Source organism: Purpureocillium lilacinum (genome assembly GCF_023168085.1).
Source record: "Purpureocillium lilacinum CBS 284.36 DNA, scaffold_8, whole genome shotgun sequence".
In the NCBI taxonomy this organism is placed as follows: domain Eukaryota; kingdom Fungi; phylum Ascomycota; class Sordariomycetes; order Hypocreales; family Ophiocordycipitaceae; genus Purpureocillium; species Purpureocillium lilacinum.
The window spans coordinates 1,360,611-1,379,056 of record NW_027072118.1 but is presented as its reverse complement, the minus strand read 5'-3'; the positions used below and the strand labels follow the sequence as shown (position 1 = coordinate 1,379,056).

At 54.8% G+C, this 18,446-nt stretch overlaps 1 protein-coding gene across 1 annotated transcript; it reads right to left on the bottom strand.

Moving 5' to 3' along the window:
* Window positions 1-3,382: 3,382 nt before the first annotated feature.
* On the bottom strand, window positions 3,383-5,751 carry PLICBS_010173 (uncharacterized protein; the record flags this gene model as incomplete). Its single annotated transcript, XM_065601869.1, has 3 exons — window positions 3,383-3,555; window positions 4,568-4,805; window positions 5,245-5,751. 3 exons carry the CDS (start codon window positions 5,749-5,751, stop codon window positions 3,383-3,385), a joined length of 918 nt encoding a protein of 305 aa, XP_065457941.1.
* Window positions 5,752-18,446: the final 12,695 nt, after the last annotated feature.

The window sequence follows — 18,446 nt, the reverse complement described above, 5'->3', positions numbered from 1 at the left end:
GTCCCAACTAATGCCGGGTAGGTAGCGCACAGGGTATTATGGCGCAGAACGCGGCTCACCAACCAGTCAGAAACGCAGGCGGATCGCTGGAATTGGCCCGCAACGCGCAGCCTGCAGTCTGTCCGCAGGGCCTAATCCACGACTCTGGGCAATGGACAAATCTGGATGGAGGCTACATTTTAGAGAAACACTGAAATCCTCGAGTATTTTCATGAGCACCATTTTCGCGTCGGTACAGTGGTTGGAATGCAACCATGCCCCATAGTCCTCTGTAGCGGACCAATGGCGGCGCTAAGACGGCCCCCATTTACGGCACCCAGACCGACTCAGACCATCCCAGACCGACCGGCTTGGCCAGTCTGTCGGTCTGACGAGAATGGCCGGTCTGTCGGTCTGCGGTCTGCCAGACGGACTCAGTCGGTCTGTCAGACGGTCGGTCTGTTATCCACACTGGGCGTGGATCTTTAACATGCGAATATACTAACAAAACAGCCTCGGCTGTGGCAGACCATGCTTCAGTTGCTGAGAATAGGATGCTGAACACTTGAAGAACTTGGCCTTCAAGCAGGCCTGTCATGGGATCAAGAGCGACGAGGTTGGCTTACAAGCGGTGCGACGATTTATCCGTGGGGCTTGGGGTGCCATGTACCAAACGAACCAGATTGTCAATTAGGTAGCGTCGAGGCCCTATAGGGACTTCCCTCCGGGCGTAATAAAATCCATCCATCCATCCGTACCTGCGGGCGGGGCGCTTGGGAACTGTTGGGCGTGACGCCCTGGGCAGAGCCTCTTCTAGAAGAAACCAGACCTTTCTGTCGCGCGGCACCCTTTGGAGCGCAAAAGCAGACCCCTGGGGCGACTGGAATCATCTGTAACACTCGTTGATGAGGATTTAAATCCCACAGGTCTCCCTTCTGGATTCGCGAGGAGCAGTTTACAGGGACCGGTTAAAAGCGCGTGGTACCGGCGCATTGACCTCATCTCATCGATTACTATGCTTTGATGGCCAGCCGACCTCCGAATCAACGCGTTGGATCGTCGTCATCTTCTTGTTCCTCACATTCCTCGCCTTCAGAGGCTGGCGAAGCAAACGAGCCACCTAGCGGCGGTTGCTCTTGGCCCAGCGTGGGTATAACTACTCCGCAGCCTGAAGCCTTCGTCGAGTCTTTACGCTGCATGCGCTGCGCTCGTTCTGTGGAAATGATGTCCACAGACGATACGAGCACCGTCGGCATGGTCCGCGTCGCTTTCAACCTTTTCTACTGCACTTGGTGTGCAAAACTGGTGGGCTACATATAATGCGCGCGCTTGCGGCGATTGTCCGTTCGAACGTGCTATTGCTCGACATTTCACCACACAAAGAGTGATGGCATTCACGGTAATCCTTATTGCCCGTCCGCCACCCCGCGTGCCCAGCGAACAAACAGTAAAGATCCGCCTGCTGGGCCGTCCGATGGGTGTCATCGCTGCATCTGGCCAAGGTTCGGACCCTGCAGGTGGCGACCTAAAGACCGTCTTGAAAGACAGCCTCATTACTCGCACATGGTCATAACGACGAGGACGGGGAGGAAAGGTGACGAACTGGACGGACGAGTGTCAAAATTTGTGAAACTTTTGAAGGACTGGAGAAGCAGCAGCTGTGTCCCGCTTGACAGGAGTCGTAGTTCCGCGCACACCGGTCCATCCGTTGGCGCAGTGGTACTCGGACAGCATCAATCTGTAGACAATGTCGGTGAGCGGGAGAGCAGCGGCGGCCCATACCATTTGTAGATGCTGCTGTGGGGGAGACTATTTCCTCACCGTTCAACAATCACGATTCGGATGTGCGAGAAGCCGCGGTGGAGCTTTTGCAGAGGCAAACGGTCTTTGTAAGGCGGCCTACTTGCTTTCTCTTTAGCGGTGAGGCGACACCGTCGGGCCGGCGTCGGCTTTGGTGGAGCCAGCGGTCGTCTTGTAGAGGATGTATGAACAGTGGTTACAAGTCTCAATATGATGATACGCATTCAGGCATATGACAAAGTTGTCAGTTATCAACACTTGGTAGCAATCGACTGTCTGGTCCTCAACAAAATCCCCGTCCCCTTATGAGATAGCCTCTTCGGTTGTTATATCCCACGTCGTGGCTCTATGATCACCTTCCCTCGTCCGATTTCCCGGGCAGCATGCACCGCTCCGGCGGTTCGGTCTGCGACAGAAACTGTCCCGCCAAGAAAGTCGTCCGCCAACTCCACCTTCCACGGCAACCGGAGGCGCAATGCCATGACCTCCGGCACGCTCCAGAATACGAAAGTCCATAGGTCCGCGGCGAAGCGGTGGCCGTATCCACGCATGTCGTCCTCCAGGTTAGCCATCATGCTCGCCCTGCCCGCCGCGCTAAGGAAGTATGCCTTGTGCCGCTCACCTGAACGCACTCGAGCATCAGTCGTCCGGGCAGGCAAAAGTCCCACTCCAAATTCTCCGAGCCGCGCACCGCATGGTCCCATCGAGACTCCAGCACCGGTCGCAGGCTCACCCGTAGCGGCAGCTTGCTATTCTCTCGCCGGTCTTGAGTCACGCCACAACTGTCATCATCAACTTCGTCCGCCTCCCCGGTCGCCCTAAGGGGACCTTACACGTCATCGAAAAGCGGCAACTGGCCCGCACGTATCCGTCGGCACACCGCGTAACAAGCATCGTTGCTCCCTTCTGGCAGTGAATCGCCTCGTCGTTGCAGGCTCGACAGACGCTCCGGCGGAAGATGCCCTATGCCCTCGTGGAACTGGCCTGGATAGAACAGTTCTGCGGCCTCCCAAGTTTCCTGGTATCGCCTTTGCGTGCCCGCCATAGGTGCCCCCTCCTCCCCAAAACCCCCAAAGGCGCGTCGAATATGTCGCTTCGTCCGAATGGACCATGTCAAGCGACGGACTGTTCCAAGGACCACTTTACCAACCCCATGCAAGCAGATGTATGTGCTCTCAAACACTGCTTCGGACTCTCACATCACATGTTCATGGCTCAACCAGATGCTGGAATGGCAGAAACGCAGTTTTACTTTTGTCAAGCCTTCGCTATCCCGACTTCGGTCCTGTTGCAGGCACTAAGGACGTCATAACGATTTGCTCATATCGTTATGGAGAGTTGCTGTGATGGTCCATGAGGTGCTTGAAGAAAAACCGAACAGTTTTCCACGTTCCTTCAGAGCATAGCGGGCAATAATATCTGTTGTCCGTCCACTTGAAATCGTTTGGCAAGACATTGAAATCGTGCGACAAGCAGTTTCTTCGTCTAAAGTCCCTCTGAATTTTGCTCACAAGCACTTGTGGAAAATCTGCCGGCCATCCACCTGGCCATCTGCCAGAATTCGTATACACAGAAGACTGAGGTGTCTGTGGCGTTGTACGCTCTAAGCCCAACGAAGGTTCTGCGGCAGGTACTGGTCCAGGATGGCGAGCTTGAAGGGAACCGAAAAGCTCGCCATCAGCCGTCGCAGGTACAGTCGATCCAGCATGTACAGGTGTCGCACGGGCGTATAGTTTTGTATTCGATGGCCTGGCTGGCCACGGTAGCATATCGTCCCTGGATGTCAGAATCGGCGGCAATTCGCGCATTAAGTCTCCTTGGTGTTCTAGCGCTTCCGTGACTGGTGGCAAAACGTGACCCGACGAGGGTTGCCGAGTGTTCGCCACAGCCCGCAAGCGGTTCCCTACGACATCAAGATGTGTAGATTCGGTCGGCGCAAGAGGCAACAGTGACTTGTGCGCGCTGTAGCCAGGTAGAGGTGGCATTCGCTGGCTTTCTGCATCCCGAGGCTGGGCATACGGATCTTGAGGCTCATTCGATGGCGCAGGTGGGGTGGTGCGCTCAGCAGCGGCCCATTCGCTCACCATTGAATGGCTGGCGAGAAGCTCGGGCGGATCTGTCGGTAGCGAGGTAGAACATGCTGAGCCTGTACTTCTCTCTTGCAGACCATCACCTGCAAATCTAGCGGACGAGACCGTTTCTTGCACCATTGTTACTGCTGGATAAGCAGCTGCCTGTGAGCAGTGTGCGGCTGGTGAGTGATTGTCAACGGCCAATGCGTTTTCATGCAGACCGTCAATTGCCGATTGCGCCATCATGTTGAATCTTCCCGCCGAACCTGCCGATGGACTATTCACGGCGTGCGCTTGTGTCCTAATGTCCTGTTCTTGATCATGAGTACAAGCGGTGATACCAAGTTCCTCAGTCCCCAAACTCGGAGATCGTCTTATGTAGTGTTCGTCGTATTGGTCTGGAACGTTCGCGTGCTCTGGCGAGCTGTTTCTCCTAGAGCTTTCCGCAGTTGAGCCTGAACAAGTTCCTACTGGCTCCTGATTGGATTCGGCGCAGCAATTGGGAACTGTGCTGGTGACCCCAGTTTCGTCCAGAACGGTTGTTTCTCTTGTCGTAGGAAGCGGTTTGGTGGCCGAAAGGCTTCCCGCAGAATTTGATGTCGAGGCTCCGGAATCGGGGCTGTTTACTACAGGAGCCGCTTCAGTCGGTGCTGGGCTGCAGCTGGCATCGCCTTGGCTCGTTAGCGCCCACCTTCGCAATTTGCCGTGAAACGTACCTCTAACAAATATGGTCTTGTCCTCATCTGGACGGTCTTCCATCGACTTACGCTGCAGGTAGTCCTGAATCTGGGGGAAATAATCTAGGGATCGAGCAATCTCTTCATCATAGGCTTTGAACTCGCTTGCGGCAAGCCATCTCGCCCTTTTCTTGGGCACTTTGGGCCCATCAAAGTCCATGACGGGATACAAACGCTCTGCAGCGTATGGTCCGTCATCTTCGTAACCTTCTCGCCACTTGCATGTTTTCGAGCGAGTGTCGATCACGTAACACTCGGGCAAATTTGCTGAAAGACCCAGAGTTTCTAGAGTCTCTGGTACACCAATATCGACCATGGCGTCTGTGGGGAGTAAAAGCACGGCAGACCAACTCTTTGACCGCTCCCATACAAGGTATACTTGACCAGGTTTGAGGTCTTCGGGCGCTGTTTGTTGACCGTGATCACTGGCGCCAGCAGCACGGCTTCTCCTCGTCCTTCTTCGCCGTCTCGAGGAATGTGGATCCTCTCCTGTCATAGCCAGTCTTTTCGCTGCTCTACTATGATCCGCAACACTTGCACTGGGGCGCTTCACCCCTCGCTTAGGTTGCAATTTTGTCGCAGTGTTACTGTTCTATCACGCGTTAAAACACATGATCCATAAGGGTGCTGTGGGAAATCGGTGACTGGGGACCAACCTTGACATGGTCTTGAGACGCATTAGGCATAGCCTGCAGCGTCTCCCCGGCGCTCACCGCAGCGTGGACCGCGGTAATGGACGGATCATCCGGCAGGTACTCCAAGAGCTGCGGTGATTTGAGACCTCGCAGCGTCAGTTTTATTCGACCCGGACCCAGGATTGCAACCGCCTTGTCGCAGAGTCTCTGCACGATGGCTTCAGTCCGTTGTTCGTACTCGCGCGTGGCTCGTTCCAGGTTACTTTCGAATTTTGACTCCAGCAGGTGCAAATCGATGTAATGCTGTCTAACCTCGGTTTGAATCTTGGCTCGCTCGAGTGCACCCGCTGTCTCATAGCGCGACCACAGGCTTTGCAGGGAGCGCTGCAGCTTCGTCTCCGCCTCTTCGTACTTTGACCGAGGACATTTGGTTGACTCCAATTCGGAGGCGGCTAGCGAAACACAAGTCTCTATCTCTCCGAGGACTTGGTTTGCTGGATGATTCCTCGGAGACGTCGCGTTGCCCATTTTGGGCCGGCCGCATGCGAGCACTGGCGCGGTGCTCCACGCAGCAAGTGGTGTTGCCTTTGGCAAGGGAATCAAAGATACTGAACAAAAAAAATGAACTGTGCGAAGTGAATGAGTGTGTCGGTCCCTCCCTTTTTGTGTTCAAGAAGCCCCACCTAACGACAGGCGCATTTGTGACTGGAACCCTGGTATTGGAGCTAATGCGGGCCCATGTCTGCTAAGGAAGGATTGGTCAACACCACCCGGACAAAGGGGCCGGGCCCGCTGTACTGATCATTTTCCAGGAAATGCAGTGGGGCCTCGACCCACTTAGCGGGTGGCCGCAGTGGCGATCCAAGTGATGTACCATCTGACTTCGCGACTTGCGAAATGGTACGCACAAATTGACGAGCGGAATTGCTCCCCAAATCGCGGCTAGGAGTGTGCGACGAGGCGCATCGGACCAACATGAGGCCCATAACACAGGCGACGACTTTGTTGCTCCTGGGGATCACTAGCCGCTCGGAGGCCAGTGCCGTCGCTCCGACTCACATTCCATGCCATCGCCGGCCCAAAAAAGGGGCATGAGGTACGCGGGACGACGACTTCCTGCAGTCAATGAGCCAAGCAACGCGCACCAATTGATTCGGAACTCGTTCCCTCAAAGGAAAGCACATGCGGCCAAGGACGTGACGTAGTTTACTGTATGGACATAGGCCGATCAACATAAAGGGATAGGGGAATTGGATGAGAAACACATCAGACACGTGTCGGTACTTGCCAACGCTTAGTCGTACCGGATGCCATCATGGAAACATAGCAAGACTTATCGACTCTCGACTGGCATAGACCTTTACACTCAATCTTCTACACAACCTTGCCGTCGACATCGCTGATGAGCATCGCATGCATCCTGTACCATTCAAGCAACTAGGCAGGTCAAAGCGGCTCTCTAAAGCTTGGCGAGGAACTTTACCTGCTCAGGCGTTCCTCCCATTGCAATCCAGGCCAGGGACACGTGCACACGTAAAGCCCGCTCAATTTTAGTCAGGAGAATCGGTAAAGGCTGCCAGAGCGTGACCTTTCAAGGCTAACCCTCCAACCGCGTCGTCACCGTACCCTGAATCTGAACGCGTGGCAAGCCTGCTAAGTGCCGGATGCAAAGCTGTCGGTCATTTTCGATGGGGAATATGGGGCCTGAAGCTGGACCCGGAACAGGGAAGGCTTCACACAGTACCACGCGCTCCGTTAATAGCCGGCGCCTATTTGTTCTGGCGGCGTTGTCGTTGAACATGACCATGCCAAGGTTCCGATGATGTTCTTCAGCCAGTTACCGGACTGCCCCGCGGACTCACCGATGGGTGCGCATGCTGTACAGTGCTTACATGTTTCAATCTTACAAGTAGAGATGGTTAGGCACATGCTGTCAGTCATTGCTGGTCAATTCGACATCAAACCCAACGACATCTTAATAACAAGCCTCGTAATGTCCATCTACCACCACCGTGTTACCGCCCCGGTTCGTTCCAGAGTTCGACCTCATGAGTGCCCTTCCAGGCCTGCGACAGCATTGCGGATGATTTTCACGTGCCTCTCGTAGAAGTGGAGCATCTGGTGTTGTCAGAACCATGTCATCTCTTGTGACCATCCTGGCAGCCTACCATCTGGGGGCATTTCTTGTAAATGACCGATGTGTCGTGCTTGGTTTTGCGCCCGTTCTTCCAATCGAGGTATACCGTTAGCTTGCCACCGCTGTCATCCTCTAAGCCTGTGATTGCCTTGATATCGTATTCCCAAGAGCCTGGAGGAGGCTCCCATTTTGTTGTCCCAGCTACCGACTTGTTGTCCCGCCGTCCTGTTGTCGGTGAGAGCGAGCTGCTGGTACCTGCATCATCCTTTCTGGCTTGGACCGCTCTTCCTGCAAACGCTTTGTCGCGACCGCCAATCTGATCAAAATATTCTTGCAGTACGGAACACTTGCTGTCGCGTATGACAGCTTAGCTCGTGCTTCAAGTAACGGCGTGGATTGCTGCTCACCTTAGATGATCCTCTGGTTCCCAGGTCATGTCAGATACTCTGTTCCAGCCGGCCCATTTGACCCAAAACTTAAGGGAACCCTTCGGGTATTTAGCAACTCCGACCATCAAAACTCCAGCGGGTCAATACGTGCATCTTCAGCAACGGCATGGTCCCTGATCTTCTCCACAATGAACCTGCCAGGCGTGAGCATACGACGACCGCATGTACTGGCCTTGGCACTTACTCATCCTCTGCTAGGTTGTCTCTGTTGTTGCTGTTTACCGGATGTCGGTTGGCCTCGGCAGCGCTACCCGCTGGCTTCGACTTTTGCTGAGAGCGGTATGGCTGCCGGGTCCTCTTGCGAATTGAGGGCGGAGGCGGGCGCGCGGTAGTCTGTTTTGCCATCCTTGCAATGAATTCGCGTAGTTGTATGGTGTAAAAAGGTCCTCGACGGGAAGCTGCATGACATCACAGTGGTTGGCTGAGGTCAACGCGGCTTCGTGGCGTTTGCGTTGTCGTTGGTATGTCGTTGCCCGGCAACCCCGGACCACATATTAAACTCGGAGCGTCGATATCGCCGCGAACTTGGCAGGACCCGCTCTTCGGCATGCGAGGGACTGGACCAATTAGCAATCAGCGAAAGATTTCGATTGTGATGCCTGATGAACACCTGGAAGCGACCGAGAGCGTTCGTACACGTGGATATGAGAGCCTGTCCATAGCTCTTGCCAATCCTCGCATGTCACCGTCCCGGGTCCCGGCCTTTTCCTCAACCCACCCTAACGTGTAATTGCCGCGAAAATCAATGATCCAAGCACTGTCATTCTCATCAACCAGGATGTTATCGGCTGTTGCGTCCTATCTCCCCTCGATCTCGGCCGGCACTACACGAGAAGCAACATCGGACGATGCTTCGAAGTGCGAACTCGACATCGATTGGGAGAACATTTGGCATGGCGGCAAGAGGCTGGTAGGTGCGAAGGAAAGGGTTCGCCACAGGCGTGCCGTCGGCACCAAGACAAAAGAGACATGGATATGTCGCCATGGCGCAAATTTAGAACACAAAGGCATACGGTATTGACCGTGCAAGCTCTGCCACGAGAAGAGAAGCTACTCGACGGCTCTATTCGCGTCATCGGGAACCGCGCATGCTGCAAGGCACCTGCTCCGTCAACATCAAGTTGCGGAATTCCGTGACGGAAGTACAAGTCTGTCAACCCCGTTTACTCTAGCTGCCAGGTCCGCGGCTGGGTCTATGCGCTTGTCGCGCCAAGCAGCTCAAAATTCTCCCTTTCGCCCCCACTTTGACGCGGCTTCGTGGAAAGCTCATTTCGTGGACTGGATCATTCTCGAAGATGTTACCTTCCGGCAAGCGTCCAGCGAACGGCTTCGTTGGCTGATAGCAAACGGTGGGGAGCCTGCAAGCCAGTTGCTTCCACAGCATCACACAACGGTCTGTTCATGGATCCGTCATACCTTCGAATCACGTCGAGAGATCATTTTGGGCCTCGTCAAGGGTGCCAAGAGCTGCGTTCACCTAAGCTTTGATCTCTGGACTGCTTCCAACGGGTTCCACTACATCGGCATTGTTGGGCACTTCGTTGACGGCGAAGGCAAGAAACAGGATGTCCTCCTGGGACTACCGCGCCTCATTGGCCCGCACTCTGGCGAAAATATGGCCTCCTACGTCAAGTTACGAAGTCCCCTCTAAGCTTGGATATTTTATGCTCGATAATGCCGAAAGCAACGATACTTGCTTGGAAGCGCTTGCAAGGTGGTTTCCAATGGACGTAAGCAGCCGCCTTCTGCGCTGTATCGGTCACATTATTAACCTAGTTGTTCGCGCCGTCATTTTCGGGTCCAACGTCAGTAAATTCGAGGCTGCGCTTCGCGAAGCTACAGATGGGTTCAGTTTTGACATCTGGGCCAAGAAGGGATCGATCGGAAGGCTGCATAACCTCGCTACGTACATTCGCCGAACGGACCAGCGGCGACAGGCACTGCGACAACTGCAGGCTGAGATCGCAGGGAATGATGCCATTTTCACGTGGGAGATTGTTGTCGATGGCAAGACGCGCTGGAACTCCATCTATATGATGATTGAGCGCGGTATGACCTCTGGCCCTTGCCAGCCTGTCCGGCTACGTGCTGACCATGATTGGCTTATTCTAGCACTCGAACTACGAGCTGCTATCGAGCTGTATCAACCTCGATGGCAGATACCAAAACACGATCCCGGCCACCGTGACCTCTCAAAAGACTTTCTCACCGCTATGGATTGGGTTGAGCTGCAGCGCTTTTACGACTTTCTGAAACCGTTTTACATTCTAACCAAGACCATGGAGGGCAATGCCAGCACGCCAGGAGCGGAGGGCGGCCATGGCGCCGTGTGGGAAACGCTGAAGACCGTGGACTATCTGTTTGTCAAGTTTAGGCAGGCTGCAGATGACATCCGGTTTGAGGAAACCTCCCATTTCAAGTCGGGAATTGACTGCGGATGGGCAAAGCTAGAAGACTATTACGTCAGAACAGATCGTACACCAGTGTATAGAGCCGCGCTAGCCCTTCATCCATCCTATGGCTACGACTACTTTGAGCGGCATTGGAAAGTCGCAATGGATAAGCCCCAATGGTACAACGACATGCAGTCCGCTGTGGGTACTTTGTTCGACGAATACGCTCGTCAGACTGAAGTGGAAACGCAGGCGCAAGCAGGGGTTTTGGAGATTGATGGTTGTGAGACCGATGCTGAAGTCGACGATTATATTTCCTTTTGGGGAAAGGTCACTACGCTCCTTGAATACGCAGCGAAAGAAAACCAAGACAGTCAGCGAGCTCGACTTCAGACGCGAGCCATTTACCCACAGGATCTGGTCGTTGCGGACCCGATCCAATCGTAGAATCGGCACCAATTGGAATATCCTGTCCTGTAGCGAATGGCACTCGATCTGTTCTCCATTCCAGGCATGAGCGCCGAATGCGAGAGAGTGTTCAGGCAGACGAAGAAGATGACTACGGACGAGCGTAACCGGCTAGCACCAAAGTAATCGAGGCTGATCAACTGCAAAAGCACTGGCTCATGAGGGGGTTGATAGTGTAGCAACAATGAAGTCTTCGTATGTTATGCGGCGGGCCCCTTTGGCAGTCCGGAAAAATGTCGGGGTCGGTCTGTCAGACCTAAACCGACCTGGCTGCTGAAACCAGATGGTTTCAGACCGACAGACCGGAGGCCACGATGAGCCCAGACCGACAGACCGGAGGGTCCGGTCTGAGTCGGTCGGTCTGTTAGCCACACTGACCTAATTCGCATGGCGTTGTTATAAACAAGTAGGTATCTCCTCTCGTGGCCTTACAAGTGGCTTGCCCTTGCGCCTAACCAGAGTTCTCTGCTCGAAAGCGAAGGCCAAACCCATCAAGTCTCGCTCGCCCCAGGGTCTTCCCAGAAAACTCAAGCCGAACGGAATACCAGGACCGGAGAGCACAGTATCCCAGCGTTTGTGCACCTGCAATTTATCGGAGTAGTATCCAAGGGGCACCCGGTGGAATCGCGGATAAATGTGGGAAGAATCTAGTGCTTGAGCGGGAATCAAGGCCCGCATTTGCAGTGCTGCTAATAATACGGGCAATGAAAAAGTATTTCGCAATAAATATGATACAATCCGGGGCCATGGATATTGTACTAATACAATATAGAGTCTTTTGGCATTGTGACAATACAATATGGATATTCGATCGCACTCGTTGCACCTATAGTGCTCTGATGTGTGATGTCTTTTCATCCTGTCATGTTGGAGAGTCGACCCGCACCCGAGCTCGCCTTCTGCCTTCTCACGATAACGAGGCTGTCTCTTTCTCCATGTGCTCACCTCTTCACCGTTATGGCCTGTTGTGTTGTGGTGTTTCAGCCACGCCTCGCCAACGAAGATAGTTTCGCAGCAACGAACGTGTGCCTTCTTCCGATGACTTCTGTGGCCACTTGCTGTGTAGCGGTGCCCACAAAATGCAGAGCACGGGCTCCATGATAGCAAGCTCCGATCTCGTATTCTTGGTCAGGAGGAGACTCGCAAGTACGTCGCTGGTCGCGCGAGGGGCTTGAGATTACGTGGACTTGGATGGGCGTTGCGTGGGCGTTGCGTGGAAGGGAAAATGTTGCGCGGAAGGGAAAGCGTTGCGCGGGAGGGAAAGCGTTGCGTTGCCTGGGAGATGCGGGTCCAAGCCACTTCGTGCGCCTTGGGCTGGAGCCCACGAGCTTCAGCGGGTGATAAGCGCCTGTGTAGTGCGCCGTATGCCACCACCCCGCCAGCACGCGTGTCGAGGACACATCAGAGGCAGCACATTATCTGCCTGACATGGCCGGTGCTTCGCGTGCAGGCATGTCCTGGACCTCGTCGAACTCGTACACGTAAGGTCAGCTCCGTCATTGGCGCATGTCGCGGAGCGGAAGCATCCAGTCCCGGGAGACCCTGGACCACATGCAGCAGCGCCCGTCTGGACAAAAACCCAAAGCACGACAGGACCATGCGGGCCTGTTACACACAACTTCAACACAATCCTGTCAAAAGAATCTTAGCAAGCGTATTATCGCACGAGCAGCACTGGTATGCCGCCGCGGATCTATCATGGCGGCGTGACCTGCCGGACTGCGTCAGGACAGCCAGAAAACACGGTTGCGGCGATGGAAGAGCAAGAGACGGAAAGGCGGATGACTCCACACGTTCCGAGTTGGTCCTACGTTTTCGTCCTACGTTTTGTTTTCGTCCTACTCCGGCCGGTGCGAGGTTTTTGCTCAGCCTGGTGAGCCAGACTGTATACGGCAGCACCTTGAGAAGGAACTTCGAATTGCTAATAAACATCCGACATTAATTTAGCATCGGATTACACAGTACCGTTATCTAGATATAGAGTCGTTCGTAGGTGATGAGAGGCTGCCCTCAGTGGCGCCAATAGTGAGAGGCGAAATCCGCCAGACGCTCGGACTCGGCACCAAGAACAACATATTGGTGTGATGGGGTTTATACCGGACTGGAGAGTAGTGATGAGGAAACGCGCGAGCAAACGATGCTCGGTATCTTGGCTCGTTGGTAACATTGGCGTACTCGAAGGAGGCTGCGAAAGAGGAGGATGGGTCATTGACAGAGCTTCTTTTGCGATATGCGCCGTAGTCACCGGCGCCGCTATCCAGATCTGTCCCATAAGTATTGAAGGAGGCGACCTGTGCATTTACGTGTTCTGGCAAGAGGGTGTTGTAGACAGCGAAATGGGTACGCGACTTACTCGCATTTTAGAGGCTTGGCTTTTACACCTCGCAAACGGGCATGACCAGCATCCATAACTCAATATATACTTTTTAAAAGGCTATATAGGAAGGGACGGTGGAGCGCAAGAGTGCCGAGTCTAGTTCAAACCTGAAGGGGGAGGTCATCCCATGAGAAGCGCACTATCAAACGGTGCTCGGCATGTCAACGACAGCAAGCCCACGGTTGTACAAGGCGTTGTCGTCGCCATCGCCGCAGTGGATCTCGGGGTCAGGGCGCGGAGTGGGAGAGCGGTGGCGGTCGAATCGGTACCACTGGCGTCACCGAAATCGATCACGTGCCAGAAAAGACACTCCCTACTTCAACGACTGGGGTAGGTAATTGGTGTCGATTATCGTGCATTTGAGCTGCCAGAGTGCAGTGAGGGATGTAGATAAGTACGTTCGTCAAACCGCTCAGAACTTAATTGCGATTGATGTCTCTTAAGATGGCTGGGAGGGACGTGGAACACTGGAGCGGAACTGCATGACGTGGAATGGGCAATTGCCCGATGTGGCGTGTCAGCCAAACAGCGTCCGTACAGCGGCGCCCGTAGTAAAGTGGTCCGGCGCACTTCTCAAATTGCCTTTCATTATCCATCCTGCCAATACACTCTTTATCTCCGACCTGCGGCACCTACGGCAGTCATCTTCCCGAAATCCATACCGACGAATCCTGAATCACCAAGGCTGATGCCCTGTATAAATCCCCCGTCTGCATATCTCCATCTCCCGTCAGAGTGCTCGCACTCTTAAAGGACGGAATAGTATCCGTCGTGGCTAGTCTCCCGAACAATACATACCAGCTACTCCTACCCCAGCTCTCGCTTACCCTCCGCCTTTCCTCGCTATGGGGACCTCTCGCCATCTGCGCACCAGCCGTGTCCTCAGAAGATGGTCGAGGTTCGAATAGTCCGTGCCGCTTGTCCTGCCACTGCTCCTCATACGTCCCGTCCCAACCATCGCGAACTTGAGGCAAACGTTGTTCAACACTTGCCCTCATTTTCCCCGGCTGTCCGGCCACGTCAGAATTCTTATAGTTCGCTTCTGGTGGCAGCTGCGCTGGAAAGGATGCCGACATGCCGGTCACGCCGTGGGTGCCGGACGACGGCAACAGTGGCGTCGGCGGGGTGTGGCGGGCGGCGGAGTTGCGGATTCGCTTAATCCACCAAGAGAAGGGCAATCCAACCACGACAGAAGCAATCACAACACAGCCGACTATGATGAAGATCCATCCCAGCCCGGGGCCTCCTGTCCCGTCACGCCGCGCGATTGTCAGACTCTTCATGTTGACGCCTGTTCTGTTCCAAGTGACGGTTGGTGTAGTCTCGGCTGACTTGCAGTGGTCGGCGTCGGTGCAAATTGGTGCGAGCAACGAAGGAGCGACGGGTTGGGAGATGACCGTATCTGCGAGGATATTCTCTGGAGCGTAGCCCCTACTGCGGCTGCAGTGGGCTGTACACCAAAGGTTTTAAGGTTGATCGGCTGCCTTCAAGGAATGCGTCGTGATATCTTCATTCCATCGCCAGGCGAGGCATTCAGGGCTGTCTCATGCTCTAGCACGACAACATGAAGCACATTCGCCGCCAGGGCGTCGCACCCATCCCCTCTTGAGCAACAACACAGACCCTCAGCATCCTCCAAGTCGCGATCGTCCTACGCACGCGGACTGACGCGCACTCGAACGCGCGGCAAGCGCAGGTTGTGGTCCCTGTAGGCAACCGAGGAGTAATTTAGTCAAATAAACAGAAACTGGTCAGTGCATACGTCATGTCCAGCCGTACTATCACGGGATTGAGTCCCGCCATCTTGCCCAGTGCACTTTGCGCGCTTCATCATGAAGGCCATGGTAGCCTTGGATAGGCCCGAGAGGGCTGCTGTCTTATCGTTTGTTTCGCCATACTGCCTGTGGCAGGTCTGCGGTTGTAGGATGATCTGGTAGGGCTGCCGATGACTCTCGTTCGAGCTGACTCGCCAGGCTCTTTGAGTGGCGGAGAAGCGAGGAAGCAGATGGTTCCTGTGAAGTAGACATAATGGGCTACTGCTCTGGTGTTATTCTTAGGAGCACGTCCGAGTAAATCACGATGCGCGTCGCGTTCGTGACACACATCGTCGAGTAGGGCGATAGTGCTATACTATACGTTGCTACTTTATTGCTAACTATCTAGGTATGTGCTCAACAGCTGGCGCATTCCAACGGGCCCGATGTTGAGCCCAGGGTAGTTCACCAACTCTGGCATGGCAATGATAATGCGGCGTCAAACATATCAAATGTCAAATCAAATCGTAATATCGGTATTTGTTTGTTTGATATAAATTTTATGCTTATTTGTTTGATTTGTTTGACAGTTTGTTTGAAGTGATTTGATTTGAGGGCATAGGCCATATGAAAAACTTCCACGCCGTCTTCTCGCGCGTCCGGGTCGTCGTGTCGAACGCCGAGAAAACATGCACGCCCACAACAGCTTGCACAGATGGCACAAGACGCCGCCGCTCTGTCGAACATGAATGTCGCCCACAGATAGATCATAGATGCCGCCCGACTACCACTGCACCAACGAAAGGAACCGGTGTCCCGAGAGCTACCACTTCTAATATGGGGAACGCAACTGTCGCTTCTCGAGTTCCCTAGGCCACACCAATTTGACGTTTGTCTGCCCCGGCCAAGCCCGAGCTGCCACATTTTCGTCACCGTCCTCCCGGTGCTCGTCAATATGTTAACGCGCGACGGTGCGCATGTCTTCGGAGACGCGCCTAGGTCGTCGCCTCCAGATTCCGGTACTCGGCAAGACGCAGCGAGGACACGTCTCGCAGAGACTCAGCATATGGATCGGGACAATTTCGCTGGGCACGGACATGGCAAACTTGGCTGTGGTTGCGGCTACGGCGGGCGGCTCGCGAGCCATGGCAGTCGATGCGGGCAGCCGCGGACGTTCGACCAGCAAGGACTGATGTCCTGGCTGTAATCACTGCTACTGCAAGTTCGTATGGACAAGGCCAAGGAAGCGTTCGCGTCACTTGTAGCCCACCATCTTGGCGCACCAATTGCAGTAGTAGAGGTTGAAACCGATGCGGACCATGCCAACGGCGCTCGCATCGTCTGTGGACATCATATCCACAGAACGGGCGCAGCGCATGCAGCGTAAGTACTCGACGAAGGCTTCGGGTTGTGGAGCAGTAACGCGAACGCTGGGCCAAGAGCTACGGCTGGAAGGAACGTCGGTCACCACACCAGGGGTGGAAGTCGAGGAAACTGAGGAAGAAGAGGATGAGGAGGATCCAAGGCGTTGATTCGGAGGCCGGCTAGCCATCAAGACATGGTAATCGATGTGAACAAGCTAAATGCGCCGGCACCACGCGCCGTCGATGGATCGTGTAGACCGTCCGTCCCAGCAATCAAGAAGGGAGACTTGCTGGCTTTTCTTCCTCAGAATCGAGTGTACCGTTGATTCTGGTTGCCGGGGACCTCCCATTCCGCTGCGTCGGATGGCACCCGACAGAAAAGTCTGGTTCAGTCTGGAAGGGGCTTTGTCCACAGCGGCATGCCAACCGGACCGAAGACCCCAACCGCAGGGGGCCTAGAACATTCGGGTGTGCTAGCCCCATTTAAGTGGACCCGGCAATTGTCTTGATGACCCAGCAAATCTGCGATCGAAGCATCTTCATGCAGATGAAATTACTGCACATGGTTGTTCAGTCACATGGGCCGAGTGCGGCTTTGAGCGTGCGCCTGCTGACCTCAATGCTGGACGATTAGCCTCAGGCCGTCCAGCAGGCCACTGCAAGCTAGGTTCACGGAAGCACCAGGTTTGATCCTTGCCTGAGAAGCTGTGACTGCTCGGCCACCTTGCGTGCTCCGCTGTCAATGCCCCGCGACTTCACATGTGACGCGGCTCAGCGCGAGGGAGGCCAGAGGCCAGAAGTGCTCGCGACGTTAGCAATCCCGGCTTGCCCGTGATAGTGGGCCGTCTGGCAAGGGGGAAGGGGCTCAGGCAGCGGTGTAGCGGGAGGAATGAAACCAGCAGCGAATCTTGTGCGACCCCTTAACGTGGATCATACGCGCGCGAGTTTATTTCGTACTATTCCTACTACCTGAGTCCGCACTGGTGGAAGGAAAGCTGGACCAACACGGCATTACCCACGCAGGCCCGTCGCCTGCCCCGGCACCACTTGTAGCCAAGTGCAGGCCTTGAGCCGTCTCTAGCTGCCAAATGCCAGACAAGTAATTGGACAGCACATGCTCACGATGGCGGTTTGCATGTCAAGTATCGGCCGATGAATCCCTGTCACTGCTTCCACTTACAACTCCCATTTCAAGTAATCAGCACGTCAGGAAGCCATCGACGCGGCAGCGAGACATGCCGTCAGGCGACGTCAAGAAAACCGCAAGCGCACTTGCGGCGCAACGTGGACATGGAGGACGGCTGCTCTGCTCCAGCGATCTACAAGTCAAGCTCATGTACGCCGCAGCCATAGTTGACGATCGGACTACACACGCCCGGGCCCTCTGCGCAAGCTCCAACTGAGCCATCCGCATGTCTGGAAACAGACGACGTTATCCAGATGAAGCGTTGACCCACCAGCACCCATGTCATGCCCTCCGTCTTCGCACCTTCGCATAGCGGCCCTCGTCCAGTTCTGGACCTTGCTGGCCCAAGCCAGTAAAGGTTGGTGCGCTGACATGTTTTGGCGCCCAGATGCCCATACTGTGTGGGTGCCCGGGTGCCCATTATCGGTCGTCCGTCCATGCCTGCAGTTCTGTCCAGTCAGGGATGTGAACAGCATTCCATCATTGTCCACCGAGCTGCAGCTCAGCGTTCGACTGTCACTTTCAGTCGTATACCTCCCCACTTCGTCCCCCAGCCAATCAGGATACTGCACCTACCTGCGCCCGCCCGCGTCGAGCGACACTTGTGAGCCTCACAACCGTAACCAACCGTAACTGGACGCGACCACTTTACTCTCCGAAGATTCGAGGGTCCCTTATGGTTGCATGGTGTCCTGTCGGTCGCGCCGGGCGCTCTCGCTACGCTTGATTTGCAGTCCACCATGGTTCGATAGGCCATTGCCGGACTGTATTCCATGCCCATGGGCGGCAAGTCATGAAAACGGGCCATCCGTAGCATCGGGCTATCTCTTTGCCGACTCACCCCTGCGCCGCATATGGAGTTTGCCGGTGTTGCCCATCGAAACGCGCTTGTCGAGCGCAGGAGTCTCGTTCGGTGACCTTCCGGCCCTCCAATTCGCACATGCTTGCTGTGCGACTCGATTCGCCCACACGCACGCATATACAAGACGGCAGGTGTCGGCCCAAGATAGCCCGATTCTATTTCTGTGGGACAGCCTTACGCCCCACGATCGAACAAACAAGTCAAACAGGTTACTCTCTTGACCTGGTTGGGAC